This window comes from Felis catus, chromosome A2 (genome assembly GCF_018350175.1).
Source record: "Felis catus isolate Fca126 chromosome A2, F.catus_Fca126_mat1.0, whole genome shotgun sequence".
NCBI lineage: Eukaryota > Metazoa > Chordata > Mammalia > Carnivora > Felidae > Felis > Felis catus.
The window spans coordinates 143,195,752-143,212,461 of record NC_058369.1 but is presented as its reverse complement, the minus strand read 5'-3'; the positions used below and the strand labels follow the sequence as shown (position 1 = coordinate 143,212,461).

The following is a 16,710-nucleotide window of genomic DNA, read 5'->3' as shown; positions in this document are numbered from 1 at the left end:
TTATATAGTTCATAGATAAAGTTTGTTCTTGCAGTAATTGTTTCCTGTCCCTTCTTTCTAAAGAGTTTTAAGCTGTTGTTTATTTGTTAAAATTATATTTATTATATTTGTATTTGTTCAAATAGATACTGCTCAAATCATTATAATTAAAGGTATCTCCCTTACTGTTATTCTCAGTTCTGATCATGCTGTTGCAAAATGATAAAAGGCTAAACGATAAAAGGCAGCATGAAGACAGGAGTCCATGGAGGGAAATATAGAGAAAAATCCCTGTAAAAGAGAAGCCAATAAACACACAACAAGTAGATGCCTCATATTCATTTGCATATATCACAGTAGAAAATGCAACATCATTGTTTGAGAAATTATTTTTATTATGTTTCTATGAATAATACTATGTAGAATAATTGAAAATTAAAGACTACATTTTATTTAATAACACTCTACTTGAAAACATCTACGTTATAACATGTCTATCAGACTTTAATAAAGAATAAATTACTGTATTTACTAACCCAATATTAAATATCATGTATATTTAATTATAAACACTCATTATAAATCCAATATCTGTTCTTCCTCTTTAGAGGATCATGAGTTTCCTTCCACTTGTCCTTTTCTACCCTTGGCAGAGCTAATCTATTACTTATTGGTTGACGCTTTATTATTCTGTGCATCTCGTTCCCACCATTCCCAGTAAGTCCAAGGTTAAGGATTCAGACCTCACGTGTGAACCAACTCAGTTCTGCATCCAGAGGCTTTGCCCTTTGATTTGACTCGTGATTTTAACATGTGTCAGGACCAAAAGGGGATGTGATGAGAGACTACAAATGGGTCAGAGCAAACCCATGTTCCTTTCCTCTAATGAAAACACAGGGTAATGTCTCTGACTTGTGGGTGGGTCAGCAACACTGATTTCTACCTGACAGGAGAAGCACAACAACTCAGGATGGTGCTTTTTCTCAGAATGAAACTAGACTATGAGTCTTTGAATGTGCTGACCCTAGAGTTTACCACAAGCATAGGCATATTTCCATATGAATAGGTATTTTATGCCTGTATCTTGTGTGTGTACATGTGTGTGTTCTTTATTTAAAAGGTTAAAAATTGTGAGGCTAATTTTGAGAGAGCAGTACTGTTAAATCTTACAGTGTGAGGAATGGAGGAGGATGAATGGAGGACAGGATCAAGGTTAAGTTATAACAATAATAGGTATAGCTTATTGATACTATATGCTGGGTGTTGTGCCAATATTTTACATCCATTGTCTCCTATAAGTTAGGTCTATGGAAGCTTATAAATCCTGGGAGTGAATTACCCTCAGTTATAATGTTTTACATGGGAGAGGGATCCAGAGCTGAATCCAGAGTTCTCATATTCCCAGATGTAGACCAATGACTTTTAATTTATATTGTCTGTTGTTGAGAACAATATTGTCATACTTACAGTTTAAAAGAACCATCCAAGAGTTGCCGTCCCAGCCTAGATGTTGATTTGAGAGGGGATGGAACCCTCAAATTTTCCATTTTCCAGATTTCAAATCTGATTTACTGATCCCTTCTTGAAACTACATTAGTTGTTTCCTTTAACTGCCAAAATCAAGAGTAAGAATATGCAAATGTATGCCAACCAAGTGTTCTTGGTATTGAGTTTATACAGTGAACAAAATGGGTAAAAATCCTTGTACTCATGTAATTTTTGTTCTAATTGAGGGAAACAACAATACATAAATTAAATTAGTAAAATATAGAGACTTTTGTGCTAGAAAATGTTAGATTCTGAGAAGTAAAATAAAGCTGGGGATTTCTGGTGGAGGGTGGGAGTTATAGCATTTACCAGTGTTTAGGAAACTTGTCACTGGAAAGAACAGTTCAGGAAAGACCTAAAGTAAATGAAAGAGCAAGTCTTCAAATATAAAAACCCCAAAGCAGAAGCATGGTTGGTATGTTCCAGGATCAGCCAGGAGGCCAGAATGGTGGGAAGAGAATGCATGAGAGAAAAAGTAAAGCCAGGTCTGTTCAGAGGAACTTGTAGGCCATTGTAGGCACACCATCAATAGGAAGTCATCATGAAGTTTTGAGAGTAGGGTGACTTAACCTGACTTGTGAATAATGGGATTATTCTGTCTGCTGTGTTAAGATCAATCCAATGATCAGATGGAAGAGAGCAAGAGAATAAGAGAAGTCAATAGGACAGCTCTAGTGATAATCCAAATAAGACATGGGGTTGGCTAGGACCAATGGAGTTGCAGTGGGAGTAACAGAAAATGACCTTTCTGAACAAATTTTGAAAATGGAATCAATAGAATTCTTCATAGGTAGAGTAAGAGTGTATAAGAGGAGTCAGGAACAATTTCAAGGGCTTTGTCCCTTGGAAAATTCATGATGGAATCCCCTGGATTAATTCATGACCCAAAAAGCAGGTTTATGATGGGTTCGGATGCTTGTTAGTTTTATGTATACATCAGATATCCAAGGGGAGGACCCAGAAGGCAATTAGATTTCCTGAGAGAATCCTGGAATTCATCAGTACGTAAGTGGTTTGTTAAGGCAGAGCTACCTATATTACTTGTAGGACCTGGTGAAATTTGAAAATGCAGGTCCACTTGTTCAAAGATTATTAAGAATTTCAAAACAGTGACAGCAGAGCATGAAATCAAGTATGAAGGGACTTCTGAGTGAAGGGGCTTGCACGCAGGTGGTACAGTCAGGAAGCCAGTCCTGGTTTAAGGCCATAATGCCAAATATGATGATCAATAGAGCAATGTGGAGAGAGACAGAAAGAGATACCTAAGGACTGAGGTCTGGGGTGTCAATATAAAAATGACACAGATGAGAAAGATCCCTCAGAATTGGCTGAATAGAAGAAACCAGCAAGGTATTTGAACTAAACAGAACAGAAACAATGGTAAAATGTTTGATAGAGGCTGGTGATCATTTACCAGCATCCAAGCTCGGCCAGAAGAGTTGAATTCTTGTCTCTGGCACTTGCTGTGCCCGGTTGCCAGGGCAGTGTTATTAGTGTTTGGATGTTGCATGGATTGGTTGATTTAGGGCTTTTACCACCACAAGGCAAACTTTTACAAAATTCTTTGTAAATTTGCCTGTTTAAATTTTTTAAAATATTTTTAAGTTTATTTATTATTAGAGAGAGAGAGAGAGAGAGAGAGAGAGAATGAGAATGAGCCAGGGAGGGTTTGGGAGAGGAAAACAGAATCACGAGCAGGCTCCATCCTATTAGTGCAGAGCCCCACATGTGGCTCAATCTCACAAACTGTGAGATCATGACCTGAGCCGAGATCAAGAGGACACTTAACCGACTGAACTACCCAGGTGCCCCTAAAAATTCTTTTTAAATAACTTTCAGTAATGAGACTTTGAGATCCATTGACTGAAGCCTTGCTTTTCAGCAGAAGAAAATCCATTTTTTAAAAATGTTTATTTATTTTGTGAGAGAGAGAGTGTGTGGGGGAGGGACAGAAAGACAGGGAGAAAGAGAATCCCAAGCAGGCTCTGTACTGTCAGCACAGAGCCAGACGCAGGGCTCGGAACATGACCTAATAAGCTGAAATCAAGAGTTGGACACTTAAATGACTGAACCACCCAGGTGCCACCAGAAAATCCATTTCTGGATTCAGGTGCACTCTGGAGGGGGTGAGTGGATGAGGGAGAAGATAACAAAAGCAGAGAAAGGCAGGTTTTTAGTGTTAACATATCTTCCTAACTGGTCAGACTGTGTACAAAGCAGCCAAGTAGAATCTGGCCGACTGTAGCAAAAAGTGAAATTAAACCATCCCAAGGCAGAAATATTCAGGAATAAATAATGAATTTGTTTCTTATCACATGGCACAAACTTGCCTTGGGTTTTAGGTCACCTTAGTTGCTAAGGGGTTCAAAACATACCAGGTGGGATATCTGAGTCTATGGAGTTCTGTGTGCAGGCAGAAGACTGACCTTTTTCTTGAAGTAATATAATCCCCTCCCTCCTCAATTTTTCCTGGAGTTGCTAATAATTCCAGGCCATGACCTACATTCAGTAGACACTGCATGTGCACAAATGACCCCTTTAGAGAATGAAGAGTTACTATACTAGGTCCCAGAAAAAGGTGTCATGTTACTGTGCCCCATTTTACCAGTTCTCCCTGGCTTATCCTGAGATCATTTAAATCTGCTTCAGTTCATCTGACTCTTTCAGGTTCAAAATGTCCATGGGGTGTGGAGGCAGAGGAAATGACAGGCTATCAGTGGATGTAACAGAAAGACACTCCCTTTCCTCCAGGTATTAATATTTTGGAGTGACAGGGGGCAGAAGGTGGGGCATAGAAAAAAGTTGGAAAAAAGAAGGCTACATTAACATATCCCATACCATTGTCAGCATCTCTCAATGGATTTATGTTGGTTATAGAAAGTTAACATTGTTCCCTTCTGCTTTCTGGCGAGCTGTAACTTTGATACAGGGAGACAGTGTGTTATTCTAAGACTGTAGCACAGACAGTGAATATGGCCTTGGCATCAGCAAATAGAGTTGACTTTTGGGCAAAATTTTATTCTGCCTGCTTTGAAGTAAGATTACAAAAGCCTTTTCCTTGACATTATATAGTTAAAGCATAGCTGTCAGCTATTCACTAAACAAAACTGCTTTGGATAACTGACTCACAGGCCCCTCTCTTATCCTGTATACCTGGAAGGATGCTTTTTCAATGTCCTTTTAGATTCAAAGTTGTAGGGTAAATGATCTTTGTTCAGCTGCTGCTATTTTGCACCTTTGAGACATTCTGTAAAGATTTGTCATTCCACACTGTAACCCTTCTATGAGAAAAGTATCATCCCCCCCCCCCCAACTTCATAGGTAAGAAATTAAAGGTCAGAGAGGAAAATAAGATCACACAGCTGTCCAATTGTCAGGGAAGTTATATTAGAGTTTGGATGGTCACCTGGTGGACTGACTTGCAGCTTTTCCCACCCACAAGGCAACTCCAGAGTTTTCTGTAAATGTCTTTATCTTAAAAACAAGGACAAAAACTGTAAGTGGTGGTCTTCCTTTCTTACATGGCTCAGATAATTAGAATTTTCTATAGCTATACAAAAATCTAGGAGTTTTTTGGAATCAAATGCTCATTTCCAATATTATAATCTAATTTCTCCATTGCTTCTTAAATATGGTAGATATTTGGAATCCAATAACCCATGATGTTGAAGATCGAGTTTCTCTAGAATGAGAGCAGGTGGCATTTTTATTTCTTTGTGTGTTTTGCTGTTGTTGCTTTGGGTTATGTATATTTGATGTTTTCATTTCATTAAATACTCAAAGATGAAGTTCAAAAACAGTTTACTCACAGTGCAATGAGCTGTAACAAATGATAGGCCACCGTAAGGTTGTGGATTTTAGAGTACAGTTTTGTATAGATGCTTTTTCTGTACTAAACTCACATTAAAATTTTTCAGAAGCTGTTTTAAGAGAGAACATAAGTAAGATCAGCATTCTGGTGTAATTTCAAAGCACAGTGTCTGATAGAGAGCTTGGACACTAAGAATTTTGGTTTGCTAAAAGGATAGACCGCAGTAATATATTCAGTATGGAAACTAACATCCAGAATCTTCTTCCTGCCTAATATTTAGCAAGATTAAATTTATTCTGTATTATAGAAATCATTCTGAATAAAGGAAGAAAATTACCATTTATATGTATGGTAGCAGAGAAAATTTACCACGCTTTCAAAATAGAAAGGTATTATGTATTATTTAGGCTAGTAGTATACATTCTAGTAAGACCAACATAGTAAGACATGTTAAAAGAATCCAGCTTATCAGTGTGAGTATTCTCATCATTTCATGTCTGTTTGACCTCTAGGGGTTTTTTGTTGGTTTCTTGTTTATTTTTTTAAGCTAAATTGAGTTGGCAGCGTCCAACTGGCACAAAACTGATGGTTACCTATTTAAGTGGCTTTGGGATATTTATGTCTGTGGTTTGCATTTGGCGATATAGTTTCCCTATTTTTATGTCCTCTCTCTAGAGCCTATTTTCTGTATAGGCTTTTTGAAGCAATGCTAACTGGAGAATAAGTAGAAATTTAGAGAGGATTAGCCAACATTTTGAAGTTTAAGAGTATTGAAAATGATAAGTTGCTTAAAAGTAGGTGGCAAAGCACTGCTTTGGATTCTATGTCTCCCTCTCTCTCTGCCCCTTCCCTGCTTGTGCTGTCTCTCTCTGTCGCTCAAAAATAAATTAAAAAAAAAAAGTAAGTGGCAAAGCATAGGGAGATTTATGAGGTTTGAAGGCAAATATCCACATTTTATTAGGACCTTCTTGATTGTAGTAGATCTTTGGGATCTCAAATTTAACATGGGATTTCACTTATTGGCAAGAGAGGTCATGAAGTATAGTAATTTATCACTTTGCTGAAGAATGTATTTGAATCATGTCTCTATTGAGGCTGATGTGTATGAGCCCAACCTAGAATCTGGATTCATCCCATCACTCTGAGTTTTTTACTTAAAAGGTCTTCAACCATGGGTTGTAGCCATGGCTGATGTCCATTTGATGAAGTGGGAAAATTTGGAAGGCATATTCTGTATGATTTGTGTAAATCAGATCTTGTATAAACCTGATCTTCTTAATCAGGTTATATACCTAAGAACAATGAGAAGTTTCTCAGGAACTTTTGTGTGTAGAATCTTGTATAATTTCTTAGAGGTTTATAAGGGGAAAAATGTAGGCTACAGTCTCTAAGGAAGTTTATACCCTAGTTATGCATTTCATATAATTTCCTACAAAGTTCACATAAATCACATAGTTATAATTACATAGTTACGCATTAGTAAGTGTTCCATTTTATTCATTTTTCAATGCACTAATGTTTTGAAGTAAAATAAGCAAATATTATAGGGGCGCCCGGGTGGCTCAGTTGGTTAAGCGTCCAACTTCGGCTTAGGTCATGATCTCACAGTCCATGGGTTTGGACCTGGAAGCCTGGAGCCTGTTTCAGATTCTGTCTCCCTTTCTCTCTGCCCCTCCCCCACTCACACTCTCTGTCTCTATCCCTCTCCCTCTCTCTCTCTCAAAAATAAACATTAAAAACATTTTTTTAAAGAAAAGGAAGAAAAACTTATAACATTACAATTAAGATTTGTCATGGAGGACTTCTTGGAGGAAGTCAACTTTGAAACAAACCCATCTATATCCCCTTATTCAAGGGTATTCCATACTCACAATGAGATCTTAGGCAAAGGACAACCTTAGTGGTAGATGGATTGAACAGTAAACTCAGTAAGCTGCATGGTGTGATTTCACACACAGGGATAGTCTCTTAGTACTGGTGCCTAAGTTCTCCTCATAGTTTGGACAGTTCTTTACCTCACAGCTTTGTCATCTGTTGAGAGAAGTACTGATTCAGCCATTTGCCTTTGAAGGCAAATGTTTTTTGATCTTTTATTTAAAAGGACACAATTACTTTGGCTCCTGGGGATTGCCTGATATACAATGACAACTTTACATTTTCAGAGGCATTTTTAGAGTGAACAGATATTAATGAGGATCATATATATGAAAAAGGGGCCCTCTAAGAGCCTCTTTGTGTCTTCAGTATTCCAAGTTATTTGGGGGAAATTCTATTTTGAGCTCAGGACATGAAAACTGGAAGTAGATGAAAGGGTTTTATTTTTAAAGATGTGATATATACCTACAGTGGAATATAATTCATTCTTTAAAAAGAAGGAAATCCTGCCATTTGCATCAATGTGGATGAATCTAGAGGACATAATGCTACATGAATTAGCCAGACACAGAAAGACAAATACTAACGGTCCACTTATATAGAATCTTAAATAGTCAGATGCATCAAAGCAGAGGATGGAACAGTGGTTGCCAGGCAGAGGGGAAGGGGAGAGATGCTGGTCAAAACACACACAGTGTCAGTTACACAAGATGAGTAAGTTCTGGGCATCTAATAGGCAACATGGCAACTATAGTTTACAGTACTGCAGTATGCACTTGAAATTCACTAAGAGGGTAGATCCTACCCTCACCACAAAAACTTAGAAAGAAAGAATGAAAGAAAAAAATCATAACTTGGTGAGGTGATGGATATGTTAATTACTTGATTGCGAAGATCATTTCACAGTATATATGTTTATCAAAACATCAAGTTGTACACCCTACATACACAGTTTCTGTTTTTCAGTTATAACTCAGTAATCCTGAGATATAAAAAAACAAAGATTAAAATACTATCATGTCTGTTTTCATACCGTAATGAAAAAACCAAAAGCAATGATGTTAGTTTTGGATTTTTCAGCTTGTTGACCTCTAGATCATAGGAAGAAGAATCTACCAGAGTACCAGAGCACTTAATTTCACTGGAATAAGTATAAAGAATGAACATAGGAGAATTTTCAAAATGCAGGATGCTAGGGGAGCCTGGGTGGCGCAGTCGGTTAAGCGTCCGACTTCAGCCAGGTCACGATCTCGCGGTCCCTGAGTTTGAGCCCCGCGTCGGGCTCTGGGCTGATGGCTCAGAGCCTGGAGCCTGTTTCCGATTCTGTGTCTCCCTCTCTCTCTGCCCCTCCCCCGTTCATGCTCTGTCTCTCTCTCTGTCCCAAAAATAAATAAACGTTAAAAAAAAAATGCAGGATGCTATCCCCAAAGGACGTATTTAAATATCTTGGAGGAAGGTGTCTTATGTATTTTGTAAGAGCACCCACGTTTATTTTGATATGATGCCATCATTGAGAAACGCTCTGGAATTGTACTTTAAGGGGGCTTTAAAAATCAGCCCTTAAGGCATGCTCATGATTTATCAGGTTTGATGGCTGGAATTAAGTCATGATGTGAAGATGCAAATGCTAGCATTATTCAAGCACTGGTGGACAACAGTGATGTTCTGGAATATTCGACTCCCACTCACTTCCACCATAACTTTCTAGGTTAAGTTTGTTGTTAAAAGAATTACACTTGACCCCTTGGCCCTATAATAACCGCTCTGAAGAAGGGATGTGTAGCATAAAATGTTAATCTTTGGCCAGAATGGCTTTGTTCCCTTTCTTATATATGTTTAATTATAATCTAATAAGGCAGCTAAACTTCATCAGCTTGTTTGTTTTAAAGAATTAGGCTTCATAAACAATACAACTTTACCCATACTTGCAGGGAGGGGGATAATGAATTGTTTGAGTATTATTAAGAGCAATTTCTATAAGTACCTTCTAGAGTACCCTGACCAGAGAAGCTGGAATAATTACAGAAGATGGTTGTGCTATTTGCTTTATCTTATATCAGGCTTACCGACATTGATTCTTTCTGTTTTTCCTCCCCTCAGATGTACATCCAGACAACAACACTTACTGTCTCCATGAGTTTAAGTGCTTCAGTGTCTCTGGGCATGCTGTATATGCCCAAAGTTTATATTATAATTTTTCATCCAGAGCAGAATGTTCAAAAACGCAAGAGGAGCTTCAAGGCTGTGGTGACAGCTGCCACCATGCAAAGCAAACTGATCCAAAAAGGAAATGACAGACCAAATGGAGAAGTGAAAAGCGAACTCTGTGAGAGTCTTGAAACCAACAGTAAGTCATCCGTAGACTTTCCGATGGTCAAGAGCGGGAGCACTTCCTAATAGATGTACGTTGAACATCTTCTTCTTCTAGTCTTGGGGAATGTGCTGCAAGGTTCCAGGAGCATGATGGTACTTGCACACCATAAGATCACAACAGCAGTTAGAACCATTTGGTTAGAACCAAATGATTTTAAGGCGAGTGGCCCTTCTTCAGAGCATAACCATGCACACAAAATCTTTTTTTCAAAGCATGACACTCATGTCTCCCTTTTGAGGCATTACCAAGCATCTGAAGCCTAGAACTATCTTCCACTTATTGAATTACCTTTTAGCACTTACGAACTACCTTCCAGTCTTTGTTAGTTCAATATTGGTTGCTCTTTATGGGTTTATTGGTTGCTTAAAGATCTTACGCAAGTAAGTTATATGCTATGTAGGTATTTAGGGAAATGAAACAACTAGTGAGCCAGCATGTTAGGTTAAATTATAGTTAATACTTATTTTCCCCTAATGGCCCCTTCTTGGACATATTAAGATAATTAGAGCTCTTCTCTGAAAGCCTCATGACCCTGAAAATCCTTTCTGCAGCCACCATTCCACTTGTCCTTCCCTCACCTACCTTCCTCTTCTGTGTAATCACCCCTGAAGAAGCACATGGTAATGATACACCAGTACCAAGCTAACCCAGTAGAGTTTAACCGGTCCATCTTGGTATCTATGGAAGAGTAGCAAATAGGTTGAAGATCTGTATTATAAAATACCAGATAGCTGAGTATAGCTAAAAATATATATATAATCTTTATATTACATTTCTATAGATGGATCAAAAAATATAAAAGCTAAGGTTCTTGCATTAGACCTTAGATTTCCTGTCTTTTGGAAATACAGTATACGTATCTAACAATGAAGGATAAAACCCTATGCAAAAATACTCTCTTCCTCTCAGATTCTTCCAGGGGGCTGTATGCCCTATTCTCTGTACTTCTAACATGAAATACAGAGAAGATTAAGTGTGGATCTTATTTGATTTAGTGATTCTAACAACACAGAGTCTGCACTAGATTTATAAGCCTTTCCTTACATCAAGATTTGCAACGAAACATTGTCCACTCTATTGCCCCACATGCATAAATGGGCTTAAAAGATAAATATGGATCAATTAGGCTTATTGGCTACAATAATTCCAAGTCTTTTTAGAATTATTGGTCAGATTTTCTGGGAAGATTGCCTTCAGCTCACTAATAACTAAATTTAGTCTTCTTGTAAATGAAGAAGCCTTGTAAGAATTCCACAAACATTCCCCACGTATTCACCTTTCTGCAAACATGAAACCCTAAGAAACTGCAAGAGAAGTCATGATAAGGATGGGTTTTTGTAACAAATGGTTATAATCATCTTTGATTATAGGTAAGCAATTTAGTAATAATGGGCCTATTTGGCCGTTTATCAAAAGATGCACTATAACTACTATCAAAAACGTCAGAGTTCAATGCTTGCGATTTGAGGGCAGAATTTTACCTGTGTTTTTCTACCTTGAAAGCATCAGTGCAGCAAGTTAAAACTCATTGTAGGATGCCAGTAGACCTCTATTGGCCAGCTGTTGGCATTTCCTACTATAACTCATCACCGTCTATAGTCGGACTTATTTTTTAGCAATAATCCAGAAAACTTTATATAATATGGTTGCAAATGGGAACAACCAAACATACACTGAAATAAAATTGGTTACCCCAGACGGACTTCTGGAAAGTGGTGGGAGAAAAAAGTCAATAAACTTTTTCCACACTTTTAAAAAATAAATAGGTTCCCTGAAGAGGAATATTCCAAGCTCTGATAAAGATTCATCCCATATATAATTGAAGTAAGTCTCATATGTTTCGTTGTCCTTCTGTTATTTTCTGTTGATGTTGAAATGGAAATTATGCAGCAAGCATGCATTTCCCTATTTTCTCTGAAATAAGAATGAAAGGTTTTAAATGTAGGGGCTGTATGGAAAGTAAGCCTGTACAATTCTGGAGGAGTCAGGTGCTCACTTTGGGAAGGTAAAAGAAAGTACAAAAGGTGAATCAAGGTAAAGCCAATTGTTACCTGAAAGATGGTTAAACTGTACTTTGTGACTTTAGTATATTCATCTTGTATAGTAGTTTGGATTTTGATAAATTGGGTCCAGATGATGTGATTATAGTGTATACATTCAGGAGAGACAGTGTATTAAAACTTCACAATCCCTCTCCGGGTAACCATTGTTGACCTTTGTTCACTTGCATAAGAAACTTTCATGGACTCCATGTGTTCCCATTACCTTTACTACATGTCCTAGTGGTTTTAATTGAGGCAAAAGTCTTCTAAAATCACATTCTCTACAAGTATCAATAACCCTAATCACTTAAATGCAGCGCTTTTCTTCTAAAAGTGTGTCTCATGTCTTTAGAAGTAGAATTGAATATTGGAAAAGCCTTTGTCCTTCAACTCCCTGTAACTAGGACCATACCTCCTCAGATTTAAAATAGCTTCTCTTGAGATGGGTAGAGTCCATTCTCAGGTCTCAAATCAAGGGCTAATTAATCCACTGGAACAGTATCCATGTTGCTGCATTCTCATACTTTCTGCTATGAGACTTGTGATAAGTCACCATTACTACCGTGAGGTGATAGTGACACATGAGAAAGTATCTTGTAAACTACAAATCACCATATAAGCAAGGTAGACATGTCATTGCTGTGTTGAAAATGTAGATTGCTCTGTCATTAGTAGAAAAGACTTAAAAATCAAAAACTACTATTTTAGCATTCCTCTTTCTTCTTTTTAACATGTGGAGGATTTTGACAATTATGGCTACTATCCCACTGTTGAGATTTTTTTTTTCTAATTACCAATGTATTTATGACGTACATGCAATAATGCTTTTCCTTCTGGGGCGCCTGGGTGGCTCAGTTGGTTAAGCATCCAACTTCGGCTCAGGTCATGATCTCATGGTCTGTGAGTTCGAGCCCTGCATTGGGCTCTGCGCTGATAGCTCGGCCTGCTCCCTAGTTCTCTGCCCCTCCCCTACTCATGCTCTGTCTCTGTCTCAAAAATAAACACTAAAAAAAATTTTTTTGATAACGCTTTTCCTTCGTGTCCATGCAGTCTATAAATCCATTACACTTAGAAACTTCATGGTAAAGATTATTTGTTAATGCCAGAAACTCTGGCCACATAATGAAGGTCTTAAAGCTTCAAAAGCTATGCAGAGTAAGTATAAGTAATGTGAAGCGTGAAGGGAGACCAATGAGTCCATGTTAATTACTGAATTTGCAGAGTACTACATTTCACAAAGAAGGTCAAGTGTTGTTCCATAAAAGTGTGTGGGAAGGGAGTTAGAAACAAAGTTGACTTATATGAATTTATCAACTGTACCCAATTAACAAATGCTGTTAACATGGTATTCCTTAAGCTATGTTCATGAATAATTCATGAGCACAGCTGCTGCTGGAGGTGGAACTGCTTTCTGTAACTTATGAGCACAGTGTGGTGTCCACAAGGCAATTCACTATTGCTGTATCCCCAAACCGATTGCCATATAAGCTTACTCACTGCCACTGTAAAAACTCCCTAGTAACTCACATGTACATCTCTGATCCATTTCACTCTGTAATACTTCCAGGATAAAGATTCTCACAAGACTTCTGCCTTCCACACTCTGTCCCTCATCATTGTTTTCAAGTTGACTAAATCATCCATGTCCACAGCCTTTTATCTAACCATTAGAAAAATTAAGATGACTTTCCTTTTGTAAATTACAGTCTCATTTCTCAGTAGAATTCTACCATCTTTTTCCCTGGAGATAACTTCAAAGAGTTCAAAAAATGAAGTATGAGTCTCAAAGTTGGAATGGTCCTTGAATGGTCTGATCCAAATCACTTTCTGTTAAATTAACATCTTCTGAATACCATCTTCTTCAAGGTCTTTTTGGCTCTTGTTCCTCTATTTTGGCCATAATTTTTCTTTGCAGCTATCTACACACTTGATAAATATTTCCTACATTTTTAGCTACTGTTGAGGATATTGAAGAGGACAGGAAGTTGAACAAGCATTTTGAGGGTTATTTTTCTAAGTCTTATGACAATTTTTCTTCATCTTTCTTCAAAGACTATATGAAAGTCCTTCACAAACACAGTTGAAGTACAGATTTCTGTGTTTGTGTTTCTTACAGGAAATTTGGAGATATATGAGAGCATTATGTATTTAGAAATAGGGGCACCTGGGTGGCTCAGTCAGTTAAGCATCTGACTTCGGCTCAGATCATGATCTCGCAGTTTGTGAGTTTTAGCCCCTCATCTGCACCATCAGTGCAGAGACTGAGATTCTCTCTCTCCCTCTCTCTCTCTCTCTCTCTCCCTTCTCCACTTGTGCACACACACTCTCTCTAAAAATAACTTTAAAAAAAAAGAAATGAAAAAAATTTAAGCACACAAGCATGAAAATCATTGTATTTCCCTTCATGCCAAACCCAATGTAACAGACACGTAGTCTTTTGGAAGGGGTGAGTAGGAAAGTAGGATTCCATAGTCATTCTCCCACGCGGCAGCCAGCCGCTTCTCCGCAAACCTACTTCACCTCCATCCTCACAAAAACCCAGAGTTGTGGGTTTTGGAACAGTGATGAAACTGAGGCCCAGTGACTTGGTTCACTGATCTTTTTAAGCTCATTTTATAAGGAACAGAATGTATTTTAAAACCAGGTCTAAAACCTCCTTCCTTTCCATGTGCCACAATAACCTAGAAGTGTGAGCAATGGAGGTGAGAGAAGCAGATTTGACAGCTAAGTTGGGCACGAATCTCATAATAGTCAATGAAATAAAAAATAGTAAAAACATGTATGCTTTGGGGCTCTTGAGTGGCTCGGTTGAGTGACCGACTTTGGTTCAGGTCATGATCTCACAGTTCGTGAGTTAGAGCCCCACGTTGGGCTCTGTGCTGACAGCTCAGAACCTGGAGCCTGCTTTGGATTCTGTGTATCCCTCCCTTTCTGCCCTCTCCCACTCATGCTCTGTCTCTCTCTCACAAGGAAAAAATAAATATTAAAAAAATATATTAAAAAAACATGTATGCTTAGCACTTCCTTAGACTCTCTGCATTTATTTTTTGTGACAGTGAACTTTGATCTCCGTCTCTGGTAAGAACTTGTCTGGTCAATTATGATATTGATGTAAATGAAAGTGGAATGAGTCTGATTGCCAGTTGTTTCAAAGGAGGAGCTTTATAATGTGCTTATTTAATATTCAAGAACTAAATAATTCTCTAAAAATCTGTTTCATCCTGAATTGGATTTATGTAGTGAAACATACACATGTTTAGCATCATTTCATATCTTTCCTCTTATGATTTTGCATTCCAGAATCCCACGGAAAAATAGGACATCACATTTGAAATTTAGAACAGAGATTTATTCCATCACATCTTTCAAAAAAACCAAAGGAATTATTTGGATTTAAGTTGATATTCTCTGAAAATGTAGGCATGAGCATAAATTTGAATTAGAATACTTTGTTATTCATATTTTTCTAATAATCCTACAATAATAGGTTTTACTTCATAGTGAGTTGGTACCAGAACAATTAAATATTTATTTACTTCTTTGAGCCTTTTTTATTTTTAAGCATCTCCATTTGTATCCTTTGTTGGAACCAGAGCATAAATATGTATTGGCAATGCACATATTTACTTTAATATTTACAAATATTCCATGTACTTTATATTTTACTATGTTCTCTTCTAGAGTCTAAAAGCATTATTTCTTTTTAAGTGGAAAATACTCATTCTCAAAGCACAACTAATTACACTTACCTGTTTTTGGTCATCAAATCAGACTCAAAGACTTGATGTCTTTTACTTAGGTTTGTAAACGTTTTTTTGTCTTTTGCAGGACAGATAATTTATGTGTTATTTCATTTTTCATATTGTATATCTTTGTTACTCAAAACACACATTTAAATTGAATTTCACCTAAATTTATTAAAGATTAGGACTTTTCCATTTTTAGTTTTCTGCTAAACACTTATACTATAAATAAGACCAGTGGTTTTACAGATTAAAATTGCTGCTGCATTATTATTCCTGTGATCACCGATTTCCTACTACATGATTTAAAAAGTAACGTGTAAAAACCAAATATCATAAAAGTGATGATTATAGGATGTGAATTTTAAAATGATTTTAGCAAAATAATTTATTAGTATATACTATTAATTTGTCTTACTTTGTCTTAACAGCTTCCTCTACTAAGACAACATATATCAGCTACAGCAATCATTCAATCTGAAACAGGAAAATGGTAGAATATGAAGAAATCTGGTACGTGATCTTAATAAACATGACACCACCAAAACCCACTCCTGGAGATCTCTGTAGACTACAATCAATCAAATCAATAGTCAATCTTGTAAGGAACAAAAAGTAGCCATGAGCCAAAAGTATCAATAAACAGAGTGAAAAAAAAAAACATTTTATACAGTACAACCAATGAGTGTCAAGCTAAAATATTGCTTACTCATAAGCAGTTTATAAAAAAATCACAAAAGGAAAACTAATGTTAGCTTGTGAAAAAAAATGCTGTTGAAATAAACCATGTCTGATGTTATTCTTGTAAGTATTTTTCTGTGATTGTGAGAACTCCCGTTCCTGTCCCACCTTGTTCAACTTGTATAAGACAATGAATCTGTTTCTTGTAATGGCTGACCGGATTGAAGCCCTGGGTTGTGCTAAAAATAAATGCAATGGTTGACGCATGCACTTTTTTTATACAAATAATTTATTTCTAATAATAAAGGAATGTTTTGCAAATGTTGAGAGTTGTTTCGTTCCAGTTTTAAAGACAAGGAACACTCTTTCCAGTCGGCATTTCTGCTGTTAGCTCCTGAGGTAGAAGCCTTAGTACTCCATGGTAATAGAACTCCTTCAAGGACTGTGATTTTGTACATTCATGTGTACATGAAGAAGATTGTCTTTTATTCCTCTATTAAAAAGCATTATTTGTGTAAGATTTTGCGAATGTTTCAAAATCGATGTGGTAACTTTACATAGTAATTGCTTTTTTATGAATAATCAATCAATAGCTTGAGGCAAATTGCCTCAAGTATTATAATTAACGAATGAGGAGTTAAACTTCACTACGGAGAA

At 37.0% G+C, this 16,710-nt stretch overlaps 1 protein-coding gene across 6 annotated transcripts in view; it reads left to right on the top strand.

Moving 5' to 3' along the window:
• GRM8 (glutamate metabotropic receptor 8) overlaps nucleotides 1-16,378 on the top strand; it is a 768,989-nt gene extending 752,611 nt beyond the window's left edge. For 5 of the 6 annotated variants that reach the window (XM_045052711.1, XM_019825761.3, XM_019825760.3 and 2 more), the window contains 2 exons: nucleotides 9,314-9,560; nucleotides 15,804-16,378. In XM_045052711.1, the coding sequence (XP_044908646.1) occupies nucleotides 9,314-9,560; nucleotides 15,804-15,853 (297 nt within the window). In that variant the 3' untranslated portion in view covers nucleotides 15,854-16,378. Of the gene's footprint in view, nucleotides 1-9,313; nucleotides 9,616-15,803 lie in introns of all 6 variants that reach the window. The other variant, XM_019825764.3, reaches the window with a different exon arrangement.
• Nucleotides 16,379-16,710: the final 332 nt, after the last annotated feature.